The sequence below is a fragment of the Scheffersomyces xylosifermentans genome (assembly GCF_036884685.1).
Source record: "Scheffersomyces xylosifermentans strain CBS 12540 chromosome Unknown RJT20scaffold_2, whole genome shotgun sequence".
NCBI lineage: Eukaryota > Fungi > Ascomycota > Pichiomycetes > Serinales > Debaryomycetaceae > Scheffersomyces > Scheffersomyces xylosifermentans.
The window spans coordinates 1,407,542-1,423,582 of NW_027042940.1; the positions used below are offsets into that span (position 1 = coordinate 1,407,542).

The 16,041-nt window shown below is 39.2% G+C and overlaps 8 protein-coding genes and 1 non-coding gene across 9 annotated transcripts; 7 read left to right on the plus strand and 2 right to left on the minus strand. All coding sequences in view use genetic code 12, as the record gives it.

Moving 5' to 3' along the window:
- The first annotated feature begins 401 nt into the window (after positions 1 to 401).
- Positions 402 to 1,611, plus strand: HIS3 (imidazoleglycerol-phosphate dehydratase). The gene has a single exon (XM_064916617.1). The coding sequence runs from the start codon at positions 513 to 515 to the stop codon at positions 1,182 to 1,184; it is 672 nt and encodes a 223-aa protein (XP_064776062.1). The 5' UTR covers positions 402 to 512; the 3' UTR covers positions 1,185 to 1,611.
- Positions 1,377 to 3,499, plus strand: RJT20DRAFT_28168 (uncharacterized protein). Its single transcript, XM_064919515.1, has one exon. It carries the CDS (start codon positions 1,677 to 1,679, stop codon positions 3,015 to 3,017), a length of 1,341 nt encoding a protein of 446 aa, XP_064776063.1. The 5' UTR covers positions 1,377 to 1,676; the 3' UTR covers positions 3,018 to 3,499.
- A 334-nt stretch (positions 3,500 to 3,833) lies between these two features.
- Positions 3,834 to 5,281, plus strand: RJT20DRAFT_133442 (uncharacterized protein; the record flags this gene model as incomplete). The annotated part of the gene is made up of 2 exons (XM_064918217.1): positions 3,834 to 3,868; positions 3,952 to 5,281. 2 exons carry the CDS (start codon positions 3,834 to 3,836, stop codon positions 5,279 to 5,281), a joined length of 1,365 nt encoding a protein of 454 aa, XP_064776064.1.
- Positions 5,282 to 5,405: 124 nt separating this feature from the next.
- On the plus strand, positions 5,406 to 6,595 carry RJT20DRAFT_28159 (uncharacterized protein). The gene has a single exon (XM_064919514.1). It carries the CDS (start codon positions 5,530 to 5,532, stop codon positions 6,463 to 6,465), a length of 936 nt encoding a protein of 311 aa, XP_064776065.1. The 5' UTR covers positions 5,406 to 5,529; the 3' UTR covers positions 6,466 to 6,595.
- Positions 6,596 to 6,724: 129 nt separating this feature from the next.
- On the minus strand, positions 6,725 to 8,227 carry RJT20DRAFT_91660 (uncharacterized protein; the record flags this gene model as incomplete). The annotated part of the gene is made up of 2 exons (XM_064921387.1): positions 6,725 to 7,937; positions 8,181 to 8,227. The coding sequence occupies 2 exons, from the start codon at positions 8,225 to 8,227 to the stop codon at positions 6,725 to 6,727; spliced, it is 1,260 nt and encodes a 419-aa protein (XP_064776066.1).
- A 1,938-nt stretch (positions 8,228 to 10,165) lies between these two features.
- RJT20DRAFT_t36 lies at positions 10,166 to 10,261 on the minus strand. The gene has a single exon. It is a non-coding gene; the product is annotated as a tRNA-Arg (tRNA).
- A 1,689-nt stretch (positions 10,262 to 11,950) lies between these two features.
- On the plus strand, positions 11,951 to 13,194 carry RJT20DRAFT_125893 (uncharacterized protein). The gene has a single exon (XM_064916618.1). It carries the CDS (start codon positions 11,967 to 11,969, stop codon positions 13,041 to 13,043), a length of 1,077 nt encoding a protein of 358 aa, XP_064776067.1. The 5' UTR covers positions 11,951 to 11,966; the 3' UTR covers positions 13,044 to 13,194.
- A 235-nt stretch (positions 13,195 to 13,429) lies between these two features.
- On the plus strand, positions 13,430 to 14,681 carry RJT20DRAFT_125894 (uncharacterized protein; the record flags this gene model as incomplete). The annotated part of the gene is made up of 1 exon (XM_064916619.1): positions 13,430 to 14,681. A coding segment is annotated over exon 1 (1,044 nt), but the record flags the coding sequence as incomplete, so codon positions are not given.
- A 757-nt stretch (positions 14,682 to 15,438) lies between these two features.
- On the plus strand, positions 15,439 to 15,891 carry RJT20DRAFT_2547 (J domain-containing protein; the record flags this gene model as incomplete). Its single annotated transcript, XM_064919394.1, has 1 exon — positions 15,439 to 15,891. The coding sequence occupies one exon, from the start codon at positions 15,439 to 15,441 to the stop codon at positions 15,889 to 15,891; it is 453 nt and encodes a 150-aa protein (XP_064776069.1).
- Between the last annotated feature and the right edge of the window lie 150 nt (positions 15,892 to 16,041).

The window sequence follows — 16,041 nt, forward strand, 5'->3', positions numbered from 1 at the left end:
TGTACTAATAAATTAAATAGTCTTAAGTATGACATGAGCCTTCGCATTACTCTCTCAAATACGCTCTCGCCAAATATTACTACTACTAAGCCTAAGTAATAGCGTGTTTTCTACTTTCCACTTTCCACAAGTTGGACAATATAAACCATACATAATTTTTTTAACTAGAATATTCTACTCCGATCCTAAACCCTGCAGAAACCCCAAAAATACTCCATAGTCCCATTCCACCACCGTCAAAGAAACATCACACGTCTCTCATCTTCTCTGCAACAGCTCACCAAAACCGTTGCCCTGTACCGGAACCTATAACCTATATACCATACTTTCATTACTCCTATCAATTTCCTGCAATTTGCTTGAGTCATCATAATGAAAAATGGCGGAACCTGGAGAAATATAGTTTTTGACAGGTTTTGGCTTTTCCAGGTAGGAATAAAGAATTTCGTTACTTCTCTCTTCTTCTTTATACACAAGGTATTCAGTAAAAGAAATACAAATCATAAGGCACCATGGTCAGAGCTGCTACTATCAATAGAATCACCAACGAAACAAAGATCCAGATCGCTCTCTCGTTAGACGGTGGTAACATCGCCGTGGAAGAGTCAATTTTCGCTGCCAAGGACGAGTCTGAAGAAAAGGAAGTACATGCCACGCAGGCAACTTCTAATCAGGTCGTCAACGTCCAGACAGGTATTGGATTCTTAGACCATATGCTCCATGCCCTTGCAAAGCACTCGGGCTGGTCCCTTATTGTTGAGTGCATCGGAGACTTGCACATCGACGATCATCACACTGCTGAAGACGTAGCCATCACCTTGGGTATGGCTTTCCACAAGGCTTTGGGTCAAGTCAGAGGTGTAAAGAGATTTGGAACTGGTTTTGCTCCTTTGGATGAGGCCTTGAGCAGAGCCGTTGTCGATTTGTCCAACAGACCATACGCTGTCATAGACTTAGGCTTGAAGAGAGAGAAGATCGGTGACTTGTCTTGTGAAATGATCCCACACGTTTTGGAGAGTTTTGCCCAAGGAGCTGCTATTACCTTGCACGTTGACTGTTTAAGAGGATTCAACGACCACCACAGAGCCGAAAGTGCTTTCAAGGCCTTGGCCGTGGCCATCAAGGAGGCTACCTCTAGTAATGGAACCAACGATGTTCCAAGTACCAAGGGTGTTTTGTTCTAATCAGGAGGACCATGAGATGAAATAGATTGTTTATTTCTGGAGAATAGTGTATATATATAAACAAGTTGACAAAGACTTGAAAAGTTTTGTTAGTGTACTACTGGTGGAAGCAATAGAGACTAATTAAGGAATAAAAAAATAGAAACAGATCAGGTATTCACGTACTGAAAGATGTTGTAGGTAACGATATTTTTTTTTATCTACTACTCTCCTATCTATTACCGAAAGATACTTCTTTACCCAGCTTCCTTAGTATCAGCTTGAAACTAAGTTTGAAACTAAAACTTCATCTCCACCCATAGTACCCCCATATAAGCAAAGCAAAGCAAAGAAATGGCCCCAAAATTGAGAATGGTAGCGCCGCATTTTTCAAGTAAAAAAATTTCAGATTTCCATCTCTTAAACAAAGGTGTTGCAACAGTGGAAGATGAGCTCTTACATTGGAACATTTGGTTACTTTGTATATACTGCTGAGTTTTCCCCGGCCAAAATATGTCGTTGAACTTTGTTGTCAAGAGAAATTTTTCAATATGGAGTCAAACATTGAAGAAGTCGCCTTCTTCTAGTGGATCGAGGACTGTAGCTTCTTCTGGTGCCCTTAGAGTTAGGCCAGTGTTCAAGCCTCACAATCTGAGTCCTAGACAAGTGAAAACATTCGAGAAGAACTTACCGTACTCGGATAAGAAGGTGAAACCATGGGAGGAACAGAATATCTCTAAAGACGTATTTTTCATGAGAAAGTATGGTAATATCAGTCCAGAGGAAAGAAAGAAATTAGACGAAAAGGTTGCAAGACAGCGCCGATTGAGAAATATGAGGAAAGAACACGAAAGACAGGAACAGGAGGCTTCTAGAGCTGAAAGAGTAGAGAAGAGATCAAGCAATGATAACTGGGGCGGTGAAGATATTCGTAGTTACAAGAAGAACTCTCTCTATGAATATGTCTACGGTACTCATTCAGTAAAATCGGCATTAGAGGCTAACAAAAGATCATCTTATAATAAGTTATATGTTCACAATTGCCCAGACAAGCAGTTGATTAAAATTGCAGAATCCAAATATGGTGTTAAGGTAATCGAAAAAGCCACTAAGAATGACTTGAATATCTTATGTAATAATGGTGTTCACAATGGTGTTGTTTTAGAGACCAAAAGCTTGGAGTTCGAATCCATTCACTCTCTTGGTGAGTGTAGAGATAATAAATACAAGGTATCAGTCTTTGAAGAATTGGATGATACTACACAAGAAAAGGTCAAGAGAGTGGCAAGAGTAGATGAGGAGGAACCTACTTCCAAATACCCATTGGGTCTTTTCCTTGATGGTATAACGGATCCTCAGAATATGGGAGGCATAATCAGATCAGCATACTACTTTGGTGTTGATTTCATTGTTGTTCCAACTTCCAATACTGCCCGATTAGGGCCTGTAGCAAACAAAGCATCTGTGGGTTCATTAGACTTGATGGACATATATGAATGTGAGAGCAGTTTGCGTTTTATCGACAACAGCAGGAAGAACGGATGGTCCGTCATTTCTACGAGTGCCAAGCCTACTGCCGAAGAACTTAAGGAATTGAAGAGCAAGCATGAGAGAGTAGAGGAGCATTTGAAGAACAAATACATAGGCATGGACGAGCTTCCTGAGGTGTTGAGTAAGACACCTGTTTTGTTGGTCATGGGCAGTGAAGGGGAAGGCATTAGGACCCATATGAAACTTAGGTCAGATTTCTTGGTTGGTATAGAGAAGGGCAGGAAGAATGATGAAATAGTGGATTCGTTGAATGTTAGTGTTGCATCTGGAATCTTAATCAGTAAGTGTCTTGAATCAAGCTGATAATGTTGAACTAATGCTTTGTATTATCTCGAAGTGAAACAAAAAATGGTTCAGAACATTGAACTGCTACTCTAATTTCTAATTTGCGGGCATGTCGGACCTTATTTTCCTTTATCACACACATCACAGTAAAAAACTAATCCTCCACACCACTCCATATCAGATTGTACATACCATAGACTTGTAAATAGAAGAACAACATACGTATATAGAGACATTTGCTAACACTTAAAAAAAATGTTGCAACGGTTTTCGGCTTTAATCGGATATATCCCCCAATTAGACATATCTTTCATGTAACTCCATGCAACAGTATAAAACCGATAAGGAGATCTGATAGGAGTTATAAGGAGGGGCAATAACTGTTATCAGTACCAGGTAAGAGAATATGGATTCAGTATCATACATACATACATACACTCATATACCTTTTACCTAGATGGGATTCAGCCCGCTCCGATATACAATTCTTAAAAATCATCTTGTTACATCCCGTTACTCGCTCCTATTTCTTAGTCCCTCTCTAATGAGCTCGTAACCTCTTCCCTTATATATACTATTATATAACGAAATAAATTATCACGCGCATGTCTCTATTTGAATAGGAGAGTATACTCATACCACCTTTACCTAAAACGGATGAGTCTGTACGATACCGTTGCTGTAGTATTGGGATAATTTTGTGATTATCACCAATTGATTCTTTTATTGATAAATGTTGGGCAGGGGCGTGAACGGTCGCTTAATTTTAGATATATAGTTTTACTAGATATTACCTTTACCAATTGATAAGAACCTTGGAAGCAAGTTACAAATATGGTCAACTATCATCTAGTCATTCTAGTCCATGGGTATGTAAAAAACCAAGCAAGTTTATATTTCTGACAACGAAAATCGCCACGAAATTGCACAGAAGCTCGTACTAACGTTTCAGGCTTTGGGGTAACCCAGCACATCTACAGTACATGGAGTCTCAGCTTACTAAGCAAGTAAAGGCACCCGAAGGAGAAGAAATAATCATATATAAAACCAATAGCCACGCTGGGTTCTTGACCTACGATGGAGTTGACATCAATGGGAAAAGAATAAGCGATGAGATCTTGCTACAGACAAACGGATTGAACCAAAATGATAACCAAGTGACAAAGTTCTCGATTGTAGGTTACTCTTTGGGAGGCTTAATCTCTCGATATGCTATCGGGATCTTGTACTCCAAGGGTTATTTCAAAGCAATAGAACCTGTCAACTTTGTCACCTTCTGTACTCCTCATGTCGGTGTGGTCAATCCCATGCACCGTACCCTCTCGGCTTTCATGTACAATAACTTCGTTCCCTATTTCTTGGCTCACTCAGGTAATCAAATGTTCCTAAAAGATAAGGTCACTAATCACAAGAAGCCATTGTTGGTATGGATGTCTGATCCCAACTCATACTTTTTCAAAAGTTTGTCAAGATTCAAGTACAAGACGTTATACGCTAATGTTTTGAATGATAAAAGAACGTGTTGGTTCACTGCCTCTATCAGTGCCACAGATCCCTACAATTCCATATTCAACCGCCTGTCATTGAACTTATCATTGCATTACGTCAAGGGATATGAACCAATTGTAGTAGATATTAATCAGCCTGGGGGCTATGAAAAGGTGACCAAGGAGGAACACGCTCAGTCGAAAGCCCATCAAAGCGGTTTTGGGAAGTGTTGGAACTGGTTGAAACTCTTTGGGACTATATTGGTGTTCGTCCCTCTATGGGGGATCTACTTCATGTTGAATTCTGTAATTCAAAGAATCAGACTAAATAGCCGGGTCAAGACGTTCTTTCGTGATACTTCCAATAACTTATATCACTTGTATGATGCAATCAATGAAGACCTCACTACACATGGTGAAGAAACTATCGATGATGAATTAACATTGAACGCACAAGACAGGACGGATAAATATTCGCTCATTAAGACTTTCAGCAACCGTATTCAGGATCAACAAGAGAACTTTGTTGAGTCTGCTTATGATGTAATGTCTAATAATAATGCAACTATTGGTCATCAGGATGAAAATAGTAATGTGCCTAGTCTCAACTTGAACGATGATCAAATGTATATCATCACCCAGTTGAATACATTAGGATGGAAGAAGGTTCCGGTAATCATCAGAAACACCACTCATACACATGCAGCAGCGGTATATAGATTCGATCAGGCCAACTTTGAGGAAGGAAAGGTGGTAATAGAGCACTTCGTAAGCGAGAGCTTTCCCACTGAGTAATCGTTCTACATGAATTCGGCTTTAGATGGTCATAAATTATAGTTAAGAACATGAAAATATTTTAGAAGAACAGGTTTATAAAGGATACAGAAATAGGATAAGAGGATGAAACGCTGTCAGGAGAGCAGTTCTGTTTATACTAATATACATATGTTATACATTTGTGCTTACCCGCTCAGTAATAGGCTGCGAAATATCTTCAATTTTCTTGATACAAACATAAATTTGCAACTATTAATTATGTGTTTATGATGCTTTATGAGCTGTTCCATACCATTAAATTTATTGCTTCTATGTTTAGGACATTGTCACTGTCGACATTCATGTCGAACAAGTCCTCGTCAAGCAAGAACAGGTCATTTGGGTCCATTCGAAGTTTCTTCAGAGGACTTAGATCTCAGTCTTCTCTGAGCGGTAAATCATCCATTAGCGCCCCTTGTACTAATTTCCAATTGCCAAACACTTCAAAGGACGATGCATTCTCTTCTGAATTGCCTCCTGTTATCAAGGATTATTCGAAGCCTGCCTCTGCGCCAATGCTTCTACTTCATCGTTCCAACATCAACGTCAAAGTTGAAAAGACTACCTTGAAAGAATTCTTGAAGGAAACTAAGCTCCCTTTGCCTATGGAATGCTTGTTGATAACTGTTTACATTCGTTATTACCCTTTCTTCCTCAAAACTTTTGAAGAAGATTTCAAGGAAGAAACTGTTCTAATGCAAAAGATGGCACCAAATCGTATTCTTGTCAAATTTAAAAGCGACACGGTCCAGTATCTCTTTTTGAAGGAACAATACAGCAGAAAGACTTTCGCCATTGCTGACGTGGAGATGCTCTGCATCAGTAGAAACAGCCGCCCTATTCTAATTCGTCGTAACATGTTTATTAAATTGTTCAATGAATTAAGCAAAAAGCAAAAGGAAATGATTGTTTTCAGAGATCACAAGAGAACAACTCTTACCATTAGAAGTATTCCCATCAAATACAGTAAATCTCTTGTCAATCACTACCTCAGAACTTTTGGTAAAGTTATTTCCATAAAGTACTTTGGATTAGAGAAAAAATACTATATTATCAAAATTCAATATAGTAGATTCGATAACATAAAAAAGATTGTTGACCAAATTCATGACAATAACCTCGATGTACTTGAAAAAATGAGATTACTAGCTGTCCCCTATTGAAGCCATCTCAACTAATTACAAACAAATGTGTATTAATAATAGTACAAGAACATAATGTATGTGGTGATGTAGAACAATCCGAAATTCTCTAGAATCCGTACACCATATAATTATTCGCCTAAAGAATTTTCTGCTTTAATAGACTAATAAGTTATTTGAAACTTGGTAGTTATAAATGTCATACGTAGGTCGATCAATGTAGTTTAATGTTATAATACGTGTATCAAGCTTCTCCAATATTTACTTCCTTCACAACGCATCAGATCAACTCCACATAGTTGGCTGGGAAGATACCTGTAGTTCCGTTGTTTCTTCCTGTCCACCAATCGTCCACTGTGTCTGTCTTCTTGATAATATCAATAACGTCACCCTTCTTAAAAGGCAAATCTCCATTTTGTTCACCCTTGAATGTGTACAAAGCAATTGCCTGGTTGGTGTTGGACTTGGGGGCTCCACCGAAATTTGGTTTTGATGACGACGGTGGCCTAATTGGACCTGTATTGGAGGAGATTCTCGTATTTCCTAATCTTGAGCCTAGGTTGTCAACATCACTATTATTTCTTCTTCTGTTTCCAGAATCATACACGTCGTCTTCCCAGTTGGATTTGTTGCGGCTACCACCATTAGTATAACTTCCGTGTGAAGTACCTCTTGAAGAGTCTCTGTTCGAGTTTCTAGGGGAGTCGTCATAATCATCATCTGAATAGTCATCATCCGAATCAGAATATCTTCTGGAGCTGCCTCTGCGTCCACTGCGGACACTGCCTCTTCTTGGAGAAGCTCCAGATGTAGAGTCAGAGAAATCGTCTGGGATGTCATCGTAGTAGTCATCGTTGTAAAAATCGTCGTCTTCGTATGGAAGTCTACTGTTGAACACTCTACTTTCCAATACTCTCATCAACGAGTGGCACGCTGGTGGAGTCTCGACTTGACCAGCCAAGATATTTCTTGCTTTACAGTTATTACCGTAAAACTTCCTGTTGGCTTCTCTTCTCTCCACGATAGCCGAACCTTCTAAAGACACACCTGCAAACAAACCCTTTGTCTTAGAATAGGCAAATACAGCAGAAGCACTCTTCAATGAAGCAGTTCCAGCAGCTTCTGCGTTTCTTCCCAATGGACCAGCGGCCACGGAAACGTTACCACCGAGTGTAACTGAACCAAACTGTGCAAATGAATCAACAGCAGCTTTTGTGTTTAAGATGAAGACGAAGTCCGTCAACTCTGCTCCGATTTGGCCTCCGACACCGGCACCAGCAGTTACAATGGCAGAAGGAGGAGACCACGAGCCATCTGGAAGTCTTGCCACTATGACACCAGAACCGGCTCTACCTGAGAAAAGGAAACCGGCCTTAAGCACTGTAATGATGGCAAGACCTTTGGCATTCTTAAGAACCTTAGGAGGAATGATGTTTTCTGGGCCCGCCAATTGGTTTGGTTTTATGAACGAAGAAAGGACCTTGGCTGCTTTCCTAAAACTGTGTTAGTAATGATGTTTTGATGGTGATTTGATCCATGGCATCACGATTACTGATCCGAGCTTCAATTCCTGGATCCGATGGGAATTGATTGCTGGTGTTTTTAGGTTAGCAATGAATCAACCAACCTGAAATTTCACTATCCGCCATACGGATATGACTCGGTGATACATCCAGCAATTGATACTCGTTCCGATCCACTTTGATTCATGAAATCATCTTCACAATCATACGTACTTCGACTCGCTTTTCAAGCTTCTGGGGATGGGGTTGTTGATACCCATGGCGGAACTCTATAGATGTCTATATATAGGTGGACTTTTAACGCCTCTTGGGGGATTTAGTGGATAGTCAAGGAAACGATGAGAATGGGGATTCGTGGGGCAAAAACTGGTTCTGCCTTCGTTTCGGGGATTTTGGGGATAGCTAACTATGTCCTTGTTGTGTGATACGACTGGACAAAGCTAATACGAATGGTAATTTACTCTGGAGTATAAGATGTGGCAGTACCCCGTTTTACAGCCAGCGAAGGAAAACCGGCCTAAAATATACTAAAGTCGTAGAGAGACAGGAAGAGAGACACTCGTCGCAGTCGCAGTCGCAGTCGCAGTGACTGAGAAATGACAGGGAAGAAAGGAAGGACGTGGAAAAGGAAGAACAGGGACAAATTGGGTTTTTCTCTGGATTTTTCTTCTTGTTATTGCGAGAGTACCGAGCGATCCCTTTTTTAGTTAAGTCTTGTTAGTGTTAAAAGGAATTGTGCTGGTCAGTACAAGGTGAATAGCTACAAGGTGAATAGCAGGTCAACACGGTCAACAGGGTCAACAGTGTAAAATGGATTACAGAGACTACTACATACACTTCCAAGCGATATTCCCACAATACAACGGTACAGGGCATTCGCACGGGCTATAGAGACTAACGGATAGACGTGTAAGGAGAGTATTCCGCGTAGGCGTAGGGGGGGATAGGGCCCAGGGAAAAATGGAAAATGGGTGAATTGTGAGGTCTTTTTTTTCCCTCACCCTGCGACAGTATGATACAATGATACAATGGGCGTTGTTTTCATGAGATACGGCATGCAGATTGAATTGTCATGACAGGGGTCATTCTGTCAGGTGTCTTTATTATCAAAGCTGATGTGATGTTGACGTTGCCGTTGAAGCCTACATAGAGTTTGGATTTTGCAGTCTGTCAGGTGTATGCTGTGGATATGGTGGAGTTGGCTGGTTGGTATCCTAAGTTAATTCGAGCCGTTCGTTTGTTCCTGGGAATAGGGCTTAGTGAGCAGCGTCATTATGGTTTGCTGCTCCCTGGCCAATTCTCGCAATTACGTTTTCGGCCTCTCCGGGGAATAAAGATCTAGGAACCACTACTAATTATGGGCCGAGCATCCTCCCTCCGTAGCGAGATATTAGAGGGAGATGAGATGAGCATACCGGCACTAATCGCAAGATCCCCAGCTGATAATTTGCTGCATAGCTTCTTGGTACTCTTACAGTCCTGCGGCATTTATCGGCTTTCTGCCTGGTAGTAGTAATTCAGCGTCTGACCATCGATCGTACAGAGCTTATGTGGCTTGATGATCTGGTTCAAGTATGACCTCGTATTTCTTCCCTGTATAATTACATGTAATTTGTGAGGAACGACATTCTCGGCTCACTAATCGCGGCAGTCTAAGAAAATCGATTTGTAAGTGCCTTGAGCTACGTCATTCACATAGCCAGAATACTTTTATTGACAAGGGAACGAGAAAACTCCCCTGAGGTCATAACGGAATTTTTTTCCTCCTTCTGGGCCCTATTAATTATTAGTCTATGACTTGGGGTATTGTTAATTCTATGGCAATGCTGCGGTACGGGTCTTCTACGACAATGCTGCGGTACGGGTTTGACCTTGGTACAATCAAGGATACTTCCCAAGAACGGAAAAGAAAACACCGTTTTCTGATAATAAATAACTCCTACAATTAATCCTCTCAAATTGTCTTCAGTATCATTGGAGAACAAAATATTTGCAGCTAAAGCTCTCAATACATCAAGAGAGTCTATTGTTCGTCGTATACATCCCTAACTTCTGGAACAGCTCAATATTGTTTAATTCGGTACTTAAATCTCTACCTTCGGTGCATTGTCATCCATTGTCACTAATTACAAACCCTCTGAATGTAGTCAATTAGCCAGATCGGGTATAAAGTAACTTGATACACCATTAAAAAAAAGCTTCCCCACCAGGAGTCGAACCTGGAATCTTCTGGTTCCAACCGGAAGTGGTTACGTAATCGTAGCCAGACGCCTTGACCATTGGGCCATGAGGAACGAAGCTTGCCCTTCTCTAATCTTTCAGTAAATATAAAGTGTAATGTCACGTGATCTCATATCCTCACCGGGGTCGAGTATAATACCTAATTTTCAGAATCGCCCTTCAAAAAAATAAACTTATTTTTCTTCTTTCATTCTTTTACTAATACAATTATATAAAGTATTAATTATCACATAGGCGACGCGTGAAGCAGGTAACCTAAACTATTCAGAATAAGTTAATTATATCAAATAATGTACACCAAGATTCTAGAGAAGATTATCAGTAGATATTTCAAGAACGAATATGCGATATTATCTTCATTATTACTTGTCGATTTTATGCGTACTGCTACAGGCAGTTTTAGCATATCCACAGCTATAGCAGAAAAGGTCACAGGAGGTTACGACTGGCGTGATGACTATAGAAAACATAAAACTATAGAAGACACAAAATTAAACGGTAATGATACGATATCATCCCAAGTGTGACATTTGCTTGACCGACGCTGAATTCAACACCTGGGTATCCTTTTCAACCACAAATACTAAATCACCTATATCCTCTAATTTTTCATCAATTAAGATGAGATAATTGCCTCAAAGGGTTTTGGCAGAGAGTTTTTACCCCCGGGTTTCTCTCTGTACTGATCACTATCACACTGTCTTTCTCTTATCTCGCTATTCGTTTAGTTAGTTAGGAATAAAGATATACCCCTTCAAAAAAAATTTTTATTATAACATCTATACTGCAATACTTCAAACAGAATTTAGTGAGAATTCTTGGCAGTTGATCGTCTTCATGACTTGTGGAGGTTCGGATTATTCTGTTTACTGTTCCGACTTTCTGCTGAATTTAATTAATTGGTCTTTTGTTTTCATCTCCATTAGTCGTGATTCGTAATAGGGTTATTAGCCTTACTATTTTCTTTGAAATATTCCAAAAGTTATCAGTTTCGTATATTTCGAATATTCTTTTTCTAATCCACTTCCTTTTTTTCAGATTAAGCAGCAAACTTGAAATAGATCCTTTTAAATCAAAATCGAAGTATCTTACACTCCAAACGATTAATTAATGGGGGGGTGGTAGGGGAAATAAAGAAAGAAGCTAGTCTTCTCTACTTTGTCTCTGATAAGGATATTGACGATATTTCTTACAAGCCACTATTTGGACTGCCAACACTAAATCCTCTGTCTTCTCTGCACTTTCTTTAGATTTTATTTGGTCATCGGAGAACCTATAATATTGAAAAATAAAGTCCCTGATTGCATTGGAAAATATTATAAATTGCACAGATCAAATAAGGCGAAGGTGATTGATAGTCTGAGATGTGCTCCGCAATAAGCCTCCTTTTAGATGTAAATTCTTTCTGTAATTGTTTAGATATTTTCGCTATTAATAGGTGTATAATATATATAATATTCCCTTAACAAAAAGCTAAATGTTGTTCTAAATATGGTTGTTCTAAATATATCTATTGATACAAGGATATTATTTAAGAAAATAAGAGGCAGATATTTTTACGAAGAGTGATACTGCAAAACAGAACTTATGAAGACATGTCTTGGCACTGTGTTGTGAAATTGAGACATACAAGGTCACATATCACAATACCCTTAATGGAAATAACTACTCCTCTTCAAGAAACCAAGTATATATAAATAAATTTAATTACCCATCCATCAATGATAACTATTTTTCAACTATATATGTTTAACATCAATGTTCTTCATAGCATTTCTTTTAGCTCTTACTCACTGTTTAAATCCCTATGATGATTTTGCCGTGGTTGTTTTTGATGAATATGGGTACAGTAGAGGCTATTTAACTATCTGGGATGGATATTTGGTTGCTGGTGAAAGTGGCAATGCTGCCCTATTCCAGGTTCAAAATGGGAGTTTAACAACAGATGATTCATTCGTTGTATATGAGCGGGACTCTAGTCTTTACACAATTCAAAGTTCTCCTAAGGAAGATCAGTTTTGGCAATTTTATCAAGATTCCGGGGAAGTTCAGAATCATTTGTCTAACGGTTTCGACAATTACATTGTCCTCTGTCTCATTAAGGAGCATCTTGTGCTTGCACGGTCTTGCGACTCTAATGCCAACAGAATTGAGGTTAGATTGGAGCCTACAGAGCCTAACAAAGCACTTGCTAAGGCCAACTCAGAGCCACGAATCTACTCGAATAGCTCGATTGAGAGGGTGTCGCAGAATTCATACTTTACAATACGTGGTGTCAGTTCTGATCAGTTATATTTTGATTTCTCAATTTGGAATTCCCAAATAATTGATTCCCAAGGAAACGCTTCGATATTTTACTTGGACAATGGAGGAAACATTTTAGCTGATGATAATACTTACTTAATTATTGATGAAACCTATGATCCGCAACTTGTTGGCCAGCCACAAGGTCAATGGAAACTTAGTGGAAATAATAACTTGAAGTATTACTATGACGCTTACGACGACGATGGAACGTATGATTACACTGACATAAAAGATTGTTCTGTCTGCTTCCTGGGTGATTGTTATGGCGTAGAATTGTATGCCAAACGAGTTGACAAGAAGGACCTCCAGGATTCAGGACAAATTTTTGCCCAACCTAGGAATGCCACTAGTAGCGTAAGGACTAATACTCAAACTTCGAGTACAAGAGAGGTGACTACTAGACCAACGACACATACCAGTAGAACTCGGACCCATCTGAGTGGGTCATCCTCACTGGAAGATTCAGGAGCTGCATGGAGAAGTGCAAGTGGTGGAACTCTTGCTGTATTGCTTCTCTGGTTTTTGTAATTCAGTAGATCTATATGTGTCATACAATAATTAAAAAAGTAATTGCAATATGCTAATTAAAAATTCAATTACCACCTTGTTTGGTAAAAAATATTATACTTTTGTTATCTTTCATAAGCGATAGTTAATATACATATACAATACATATACGGATTATCTGAAATTTAGCGATATTACAGAAGCCACCTTTAGAAGGTAATAGAACTATGCTATTCTTTATTGCATTATAAATTCAGTATAACCCAAATATCAATAGCAATCCCTTTATGAAATATAAAATTTGCAGCGTTTGGAGAAGTTAGCGGCCTATGTCTGCATCACAAAAATGCTAGATGCATTTAAAGAGATCCACAAGATCCAAGAGATCCAAGAGATCCAAAAAGAAAGGGAAGAATAAAATAATAAATGCGAGCAAAAACTTCTTTCCATCAGTTGATATCATACAAATTGTCTTTAAGGGATATTTTTAAAAAAAGCCCGAGGATAAAAGCTTATAAAAGATTGTAAAATCATCAGTAATATTGTGCCCACTCATTTTGATGTTAGCACATTTGAGCAGATGGTTAATGTTTTTATAATATTTATAATAGCTCTTGCTTCAGGCTTCAATTCGACTGGGGAGTTTGGGATTGTAATGTTTGACCAATATGGATATAGTAGAGGCTACCTATCCCGATGGGACAATTACTTAGTGGCAGTTGATAGTGGGGATGATCCAGTTCTATTTCGAATTGAAAATGGTGCCTTAATGGTAGGTAATGAGATTGTGGCTCTCAACACGGATTCCAATCTATACGGCGTAGAAACATTTTCAAGGGATAAGCAAGATTGGCAGATAATTCAAGATCCTAACACTCTTGCAAACCTATTGGTACATCGTTCACGCAAGCTGACCATCTTATGCAAGTATGATCAGCAAAGTATCCTTGGAGAAACCGTATGTGCATTTTCTAATATAGAAATTAGAATGGAGGCTGTGGATGCAACAAATACATTTAATGAGGAAAGTTCGGGACCTCACATACTGGCAAATGGTACAATTCCTAATATCACCCATGATTCCTACATCCTGATAAGGTATGTGGATATCGACATAACATACTATGATTTCTCCATTGCAGGAGACAAAATTTACCAGGCCCGCAACTCTACCATATTTTTTTGGGACAGGGACGGTAATTTGGTAGCAAGCAATAATTCCTATTTGATAATGGAAAGTAGGCCTGGTGGCCCGGTCCTTTCGCCAGAGCCCATAGGCCGTTGGATTCTTGAAGAAAACAATATGTGGAAATACGAAAACTCTGTCGAAAATTTGTCCATCGAGTGGTTCCGATTCTGTCCTGTTGGTCATCCTGATGAAGGAGATATTTGCCCTCAAGTTCAAATGTACGCAATGCCCGTGAAGAAAGAAAGACTTGATGAATTGGGAGATGAGCCTTCTCCAACATATTCTATTACTACCTCAGACCTTAATTCACTGACTCTGACGGTTCCCAGTGAGAGTAAAACAAGCAAAAGTTCTCAAACCTCATCGGAGACATCCCTGAATAATTTGGGGCTAGCAAGGAGAGGAAAGGATACCAGTCTTCTAGCAATATTACTCTATTGCTTATTGTAATTTTTGAAATTTTGTATTCCTGATTTTTTGCATCATTCTTGATTTATGCCAGGCGCTGGTAGCGCCTGAGATTGTTTTGCATTTTTCAATACTAAAACCCTTTCGTATATAATTCTATTTACCTTAAGAACTGTATATACAGAGGAAATTATTCAACCCCTCCATGAAACACCATAGTAGCGATGTTTCGTATTAATGAATATTGCAACCTGAATTAGCCTTCCCCAGTTAAGCCTCCTCCAACAATCAAATATATCGTCCTGCAGGTGCAATCTGGAAATCGATGAACCGCACCGTCCTGTCACTATTTTAGCCAGCTCCACATTTCCCCGTTCCGCTCCCAACACTTCCTTACATTGCAACATCATGACCGTTTTTTACCTCGCTAACCGTCCGTTCTACCCCACTAGCAGTGGTTGGGTTTCTCTGACGAAAGTTTCACATTGCTCGGAATATTCTATGAAAAAGAAATGAGAGTCATTGACCCCACCATTAGAAAGTAAATAGCTGTGATCCGTTATAAACCTAATTGAACCCAACATCTAATTTAGTAATATAATTTCCACATGATGTCTAATGAATTTGACTAGTCTCGATAATGTCAGCGTTTCGAGTTTTAATATACGATATTAAGTAGTTGCATATTGTCTATATATAAAGAGAACAAGCCTTGCGTTTCTTCTGCCCTCGTTTATTGTACATTGGTTTCAATTATCACTCAGTCGATGAACCTGAATACCATATCCGTACCATATAATTCACCAAGATTTAACTGACATGACTGGGTATCGGTACTGTTCAGCTCCGTCGTTTACCGATGAAGAAAGGGACATAGTCAGCAAAATCCTCTCCTACGATTCCAGCGAGTACTACGATATACTAGAGGTGGATAAGAACTCCAGTGAGAGTGAAATCAGCAACTCTTATAGAAGGCTAGCAGCAAAACTACATCCCGACAACAACTCGCACCCCATGGCCACAGATGCTTTCAAGCAATTGAATGAAGCCTGGAGTACGCTAGGAGATCCAGTAAAGAGAAGAGAGTATGACATAGACCAAGATATGAGCTTTTCCGTCAGTTCCAGTGATTCATACTTCAACAACTCATTCGACGAGAAACACCGTATCAAAACTCCAATAGAAGAGGATCAGAGCTATGGATTTGGGACTCTTGTTTATAATATGTTTTTCTCGGGAGGGGGGTTCTCAGGATCCTATACTAAAAATTAAGTATTCCCATGGAGTTAAGAAACTCTTTCAATCAAGCTGTAACCCTACATATGCATATTGTTTTATTTCTACTGGTTAATAGTTTTCTAGATGTTAATATATTTTGATTATTTATAGTATCATGGCGGGGTATGAATTGAAAAGATGAAA